Raw genomic sequence first — 7381 nt, 5'->3', positions numbered from 1 at the left:
TGATGCATATTCCACCTTCGGCTCTCCTCCCTTCACTTTCTTGTGCAATAAGAACCTCGATCAATTAAGGACTACTGCTCCAAGGAAAAACAGTCTCACTGCTGTTTGAACTTTCGATAACCTTCACCATTCAATAATCTTCCTATCTAAAACCCTCATGGAAGCCCACTGGTAGAGCCCAGATTTTTGAGCCTCACAGGACTGTGGTAGTGGCTACAGGTGCTAGCCTAAAGATCACTGCTGGTCTCCTGCACGCCAGTCCCAGAGGCCACATCTGCTCCGTATCTACTGCTGACACCTGCATCCTTTATCATGTCTGCCTGTTTTCTGTCATTAAAATCACTCAGCAAACCCATTCTCTGTTTGGGATTCTGAAACCACCTAAGACAAAACACGGTCACTGATTTTATTACTGAACCTTCCCCAATATAGATTACAAAAATGTGAGTGTGGTTTCCAGCAAAGTTTGCACTGATTCTGAAAAATCAATGTGTACTGAAAATTTATGTTTATGAGACATTCTTCACGAACAAGGAGCCTAGAAGCAAAGGGTGATTAATTCTCACATGGTAAATGCAGGGAGGGTTTTCAGTCACTAAATGAATTCATCAAAATTATTTACTGAGCAATGCAAGAATTGTAGTTAAGCTGAGGAGCTTGGCTTTGGACAAAAAAAAAAAAAAAAAAATGGCAGGAAAAAAGTACACACACACAAAAAAATAGAAATAAATGCAGTTAACACTAATAGATGGTTTATTGGAAACCCTCAGAGCATTTTTCAAAAGGATTTGACAGGTTTTATTGTAATGAGACATAGTGAGGAAGAAATGGTTTAAAAGATGTCATCAATCTTTTATTTAACTAAGCACTTGCCCTTCATTTTGAAGGAAATGATACAGTTTCAAATTAGAACCTCCTTCTCAAGAAGTGGTATGAGAACGTAACATTGATTTAACATATAATCATCAACAAAAATAAAGTTTACACAATTCACTAGGAAATAAAATGCACGTGGAATTTATCAAGTTAACCGATATAATTCTCCATGGGTTACAGGTATTATCAGTAAGAACAAGACAATATAATGAAGTTGAATAAACCAGTTGTTTAGTTACCTTGATTAAAAAAAAAAAACAAAACCTCACAAATAAAACATAACTTGCCAAACAAACCCTTTCAATGATCATGATCACAATAGATTTTATTCTAATTTCAAAAAAAAAAGGTTAGACAATCACATCATATCAAGTCTTCAACACAATGGATTCCATTCTAAGGAAAAAAAAATATAGGAAACAAGTAGTCCTTAAATTTTCATTATCCATAGTATATGTTGTAGAAAATTAAAGTTTTGCTTCCAAAAATATGCTTCCATGTGGTTGTGGTGTTGTTGACTGGTGCTATTAGGGACAGAAGCACCAAAGATGTGAGAAATGTAACCACTGAAGTATCATTTTTTCATAAAAACTAAAAATTTCCTTAAAGGTCTGGAGTAAAGTCTTCTGCTAGGTGTGTTAGTGCTATAGTCATTTTAAATTAAATGTGGAATAAAAGCTACAAAAAGTTTTGAGTTCTTTCAATACAAAAAGTTGTGTAGCTGAAGTTGTGGGCTCCTTTGCTATACATAAGCAGTCTCAATAAAATATTTGCTTAAGAAAATAGAATTTGTCTGATTACATTTAGCATCCGTTCCAGTTGAGTGTCTTGCTTATCCCTGCCAGAGCTTCTGAAGAACATTAGAATCAATATTCCTTGTCTTCAAAGAGCATCCGTAATTCACAGTACAAAACAGTTCTAGAGTCTTAGTCCTAAGGAGAAACAAAAATTAAATATATATATGTATATTTTAAAGTGCCAGATGTAGCCATTGTCTGGACATTCAAAACTCTTATCCACATCTTCAAGAAAGATGCCAACAGTTGATTCAATCCCCTTTCTTTGAAACTTTCACTGGTTGGTTGATGCTTTACTTTAACTATGACGACCCTAATAAAACTTCCAACAGAATCACGGTTCCAAAAGCATTATGTACGTACTTCACATCTCTGTTGCTCTGTAAAAACACACGAAAAAGCCGCATCGGAAGATCTCTTAACTCTTCTAGCTCATTTTCAAGTCCTGTTATCAAAAACCTCTTCCTGAGAGGCAGAATTGCTACTGTGGATGTGGATTTTATAGTTCTTCCTTCCAGTTGAGATTTCTCACAAAGCTGTAACAAAGAGTCATTGCTATCCCTGTGCCTGACGACATTCACTTTCCACTGAAGCTTGAAAGAGGGAGACAGAGATCCGAGAGCGGAAGAGAGAGCTGGCCCAGAGCTGCTAGACGGTGCTGCTCTGCTCTTCCCTCCTGCTGCCTACACAGTGGTCATTACATTCAACTTTCTCTTGACTGTGTTCGACACAAAAGACAATTCAAATCTAACAGGCTCTCCCAAATGTCTTTACCCACTTTACCTTGCTCCACTTTTCCACGAGCAAAAGAATACAAACACAAAGCTGTGAGATTATTAAAGAAGGAAACTGGATTAACATTTTCAACAGGAGACGGATGTTTCTCTAAAGTCCTGGACTAGAGCTGACTGTGGTTCATCTTTAACAATCAAAGTGATAGGACATGTCTGGGGATTCCTGTGACAACAGGGAACATAGCCTACACCCTTGTAATTAAATGAATTCGTGTTGTGGTGCTATGAACGTCTAGGCTTTTAAAACTTATGGCCTCGACTTCCTAAGTTTGAAAAAAAAAATGTAATAATACAAGAAAATCCTTCAAGTTTTGCTGCCTTGATTTAAAGATCTCCAGGCAGGATGCCTGAGGATGGCCATGGCTGTATCACTTAAATATGGATCATTCAAATATGATCCTACTTTAAGGGTAAAAACTGGGTCACAAAATAACTGTATAGTCCACGGGGTCACAAAGTGACTGAGCAACAGCTCAGTGACAGGACTGAGCGACTTTCACTTACATACATATTGTATCAAGCGTGGCTAGCAATAATACCTTATCATTGAAATATGCCTCAAGCCAAAAATTCGACCTCCAGCAAAACAAGAGTGAGTGAAGGGGGTGAGACAAAAGGGAAAAAAAAAAAATCACAGGACCACCACCAAAGCCTTAAATTAAGAAAACAAGTTACCTTCACTATATCAGAAGGGGGTCGGCTGGGGGACTGACAGGAAATTGACCTGAGGATGAACATGGCCACGCAGGTTTTAATTAGATCAGAGACACAAAGGGCTCTGCCCTCCTTTGATGACAAACACAGCAGCTCTTAAGTGCCTACAATCGCAGGCTATAAACAAAGGCGGCAAAACAGAACCAGAATAGAATCCTTCCCTTAGCTGGCCTATGACAACAATTTACTTGAAACCTGGGAACCGGTGGGCCGCTCAGGAGACTCAGCCGGAAGCCAGCTCCAAAAGACACATCGTTGGGGGATGGGGCAGGCTGAGGTAGCCAAGTCTTTGTTTTGCAGCCCAAGTTTACTCAACTATTTGTTATACTTCACAGGGGGTTGTTTGGTTTCAGTCTGCTGATCCCAGATCTGATCCAGGTTTCACCAGCCTTGCACCCCAGGAAAACCATAAAATAAATAAATCACCCCAGCTTCCCAGACCCCTCACACTGCCCCTCGGGGGGTGCCGCGGGGTGGGGGTGGGGGGGGGGGGAGCGGTGTGAAAGCACACCACAAACCTCCTCTGGCCTTACTACAGGGCATCCTCCAGGCCCAGGGTAGGAGGGGAAGCGCGGGCAGAAGGCAGCGGCAGGCATTGCATTCCGAACTTGTCTTCATCCCTAAATTCAGAAGAGATGATTTTTGGACCCAAGTCCAGCAGGGATTCAAGTGTCTGGCAAGTCCACAGCTTGCCTCACCTCGGGAAAAGAAGGCGGATTGAGCCAGTGGGCAAGAGGCCGAGAAGGGCCCCCGGCCAAAGTGCTCCTACCTGCTCCCTCTTCCTCCTCCGTCCAAGATAACAAACTCAAGCCACAGCTGGCTACGCTTTGCGCCAACTCTCCGTTTTCCAAATGGCCCAGGAGCCCAGATGGGGCCCAGAAGGCGGTGGAGGAGGGAGCGAGAGGAGGGAGCGGGCACGGGCAGCGGCTGCTGCAAACAGCTCCTCTCTCAGCTCCCCCGTCAGTGCACCACCGCCTCTCGGTCCTCCTCCTCCCGGCCCGGCGCGGGGAGGCGCCCGGGAGGCGGCGTAGTCCGCGCAGCGTCGCTGTCGCCCTCGTCCGGCTCGGGGTGCAGGTGCGTGGCCAGCTCCTGCAGGACCGCGGTGCGCCCGATCTGGTCGTTGCGCCGCTTCTCCATGATCAGGTCCTCCAGGCTCTGGAACTCGAGCGTGTGGCTGCGCTGCGCAGAGAGCTGGATTTGCAGTCGGTAGGGCTGCTTGCCGATGCGCAGCTCGCCGCCGATCTTGAACTCGCGCTTGCCGTAGCGGCACCAGGCGGCGAAGCTCTCCGAGTTGCGCCAGCTCAGCTCGCGCTCCTTGGCGCCCACGTGCGCCAGCGCGTTGCGCACCACGGCGCTAGGGCTCAGCGGCTTGTAGCGGTACAGATCGTTCACCACGCGACCGCGCCGGCCCTGACTTGCGTCCGTCAGGAAGCTGTTGCTCACCTCTAGCCGGTGCAAATGCACCACCTGGAAGTTGCCCACGTAGACGGCCCAGTGTGGGTACTGCGCCTGCGACACGAACTCCACCAGATCGCCAGGCCTGCACTTGTTGAGCAGGTTCTCGGGGGTGTAGGTGCTCAGCGCCGCGGAACCCGGCGAGAAGCTTTTCTGGTAGATGCATTCATCGCGGTAGAACACGGAGCACTCCACCTCGTGCAGTCGCGGGTCATAGGGCTGCGGCCGGGGCAGAGACGGCCCGTCCCCGCCGTCGGGCAAACCCACGCCCCCGCCATTCGGCCCCTGGGGCGGCGGCTGCGGCTCCATGTCCTCGTCGTCATTGGAGAAGATGTAGGAGACCCCGATGCGGGGCCCATCGTCCCGATCCACGCCCGTCGGGTCGGCGGTGGGCACTTCCTTGTAACTTAGGTGGGTCAGTTTCTCCACCTGGTTGCCCATCACGCTGCGGGCACACGTTTCACGCCGCCGGCAGAGGAGAAAGCGAAACCACCACTAGGGTCATTGGCACCGGTCCCCGGACAGGGGTTGAGACCACCTGTTGGGAGAGGAAGGCAAGGAAACCGTGTAGGAGGCGCTCCTCCGTAATATGGGCGATCTGTTCTTAAAGAGGAGGAAGAAAAATTGGGGGCCGGGCACCTGGAGTCATTTTACGGGGAAGTCTCAGACGCAGCGAGCTTTCTCTCTCACTTATCTGCCTCCAGGGCCACGGTCACAGGAGGCTGGGCAACTCCAGCTCGCCCCTGCCCCCAGCCCTTGACCTCGCCCCGGCAGAAGCCCGTTGCATCAGCGACTCCTACTGCTTCCGCCAGGGCCCTACCTGCCAATGCCAAGCAGGAAGGGGGCAAAGAAACTTTACTCCAATTCCCCTTTCCTATTTCCCCCTCCCCCCTTCATCTCAGGGTCCTAAGTCGGTTCCAGAGACGTCCCCGCCCCCCCTCCATTGCTAAGGAAACCGTTGAGGATCCCGCAGCGCAGCCTGGGCAGGTGAGCCGCCCTACCTGGCTCACCTGCGGCGCTTCCTCCAACCGTCTCGCCCGCCCCTCCCCCGCGCACCCGCCCTCCGGCTCGGGTTACCTGCACAAACTCACCCGCCTAGAAGTGGAGGCCGTGAGGAATTGGGAGACCCTCCCGCCCCCTACCCCGCCGCACCCTGAGACTTCTAGGGCGAGTTTGAAGGTGTGGACTCCGCAGTCTCTTCTCTACGGGCGCCGGCGGCTGCGAAGCTGGGCGGGAGGGAGCAGAGCATGTCTTGCCCCCCGGGGCTACGTAGCGCCTCAAGACTTGAAGGCGGGGAGCGGCGCCTCTTCACGCCGCACCCCTTCCCTCCTGCTGGGGCTGCTTCACCCCCCTCAACCGGATCTCGGGGGGGCGAAGTGGGGTTCTCTAGAAAAAGAAGGAAGCAGCCTCGGTGCCCGGCGGCGGCAGCTCCCGCTCGGGCCGGGCTAGCAACAAGCGCCGGAGCGGGAGGGAAGGGATTGTAGATCCGGCTCCGGGCTCCCAGGGCGGGAGCGCAGCCCCTAGCATTTAAAGAGACAGGCGCTTGCTCCCAGAGCTCCGGTCTTTCTCGCGTGGCGCTGAGCCTCTGGCATCCCCGCCTCCGCCCCGCCCACCCAGGCCGCGGGGCTCCGCCCAGGCCACGCCCCCGCTTCCGAGCGGGTTTAAATCCCGCTGGTAAATAACCGAAGGGCTTGAGTGGGCTGGCAGTCTTCGCGGGCTTGATTGTACTTAAGTAATGGGGACCTTACTTACCTTCTTCGAATAAGACCTGTAGTGGAGTCCGCGCTGCTTACTCCGGTCATGTTTTTCGGAGCTGTGAGCTTTAAAATGAAGTTGGAAAGCACTGGCCACCTGCCAGTGTAGAGAGAAGAGAGGGGTGAAGAGTTTGGTGTTCTGCCTCTTCATCCCCAGAGTACCTGGAGAGGTGAGGAACAGTCACTAGAAAGCAAACAGACTTTTGCTTCTTTCTTTTCTTCCCTGGAGTCAATTTCTTGCCAAAGGTCACAGAAAATAATTTTTTACTAGGACACCTGGAGAAGTACTTCTGTTTAGAGGTATTTCCAGAATAAGTCCCATGAAACTTTCCGGTAGGAAAAAAAAAAAAAAAATTCTCAGAAAGGAAACAGCAGAACGAAGGCTTGGCTAGGGACTTAATTCCAAGACCTAGGCTGTTACTAATGTCCTTCTAAGTTAGTACAAAGTAGATTTTTCATAACCTCCATTGTTGTTTTGAGAATTACCGGTTCATCCAGTAGATAGTGAAAGAGGGCATTCAGCTCTGGTGGTTTATCTTGAGGACAGAGGATGTAGGAATTGCCTAATTGTCTTTAAATTAAGGACATATTAGCAGAGGCCCTCAGTGAATGTATTTCCTTCCTGCTAACTTAAAGAAGGAAGTGACAGGAGGCCAGTACTGCCTATTAACCTAAACTCCAGGAGGGTACTTCCTCCCTCTCCCCTCCAGGTTGGTTTTGTTTCTTGTATCTAAGATGAAAGTTACCAAAGTGTTTTGTTTTGTTAATAATGGATCAGATTGGGTGGTGGAGAGTTGACACTAAACAGACTTTCACTGAAAACCCAGAGTAATTCTTGGTGGAATTAAGAATGCGACTCAAGACCTCCTCTACTCTGCTTTCCATCACTGTTTCTTTTGACTCAGTTTTTTCCAGGTAACACAATTACTTATTCAGTGTGTATTCCAGCCAGTGGAAACAGGAGTATACTAACACTACTGCTAGCTTTTTT

General features: G+C 49.0%; 1 protein-coding gene across 3 annotated transcripts; it reads right to left on the bottom strand.

Moving 5' to 3' along the window:
* Nucleotides 1–4010: 4010 nt before the first annotated feature.
* LRATD2 (LRAT domain containing 2) lies at nucleotides 4011–5919 on the bottom strand. 3 transcript variants are annotated; one of them, XM_061123210.1, is made up of 2 exons: nucleotides 5789–5919; nucleotides 4011–5174 (listed from the first exon to the last, which is right to left on the bottom strand). In XM_061123210.1, exon 2 carries the CDS (start codon nucleotides 5075–5077, stop codon nucleotides 4142–4144), a length of 936 nt encoding a protein of 311 aa, XP_060979193.1. In that variant the 5' UTR covers nucleotides 5078–5174; nucleotides 5789–5919; the 3' UTR covers nucleotides 4011–4141. The 3 variants fall into 3 exon arrangements, with proteins under 3 accessions (XP_060979193.1, XP_060979192.1, XP_060979194.1); XM_061123209.1 differs by having other exon boundaries at nucleotides 5728–5864; XM_061123211.1 differs by lacking the exon at nucleotides 5789–5919 and adding an exon at nucleotides 5638–5660.
* Nucleotides 5920–7381: the final 1462 nt, after the last annotated feature.

This window comes from Dama dama, chromosome 21, assembly GCF_033118175.1.
Source record: "Dama dama isolate Ldn47 chromosome 21, ASM3311817v1, whole genome shotgun sequence".
NCBI classification, from domain to species: domain Eukaryota; kingdom Metazoa; phylum Chordata; class Mammalia; order Artiodactyla; family Cervidae; genus Dama; species Dama dama.
Note: the sequence above shows the minus strand (reverse complement) of the source record. Positions and strands in the feature narration are given on the sequence as shown.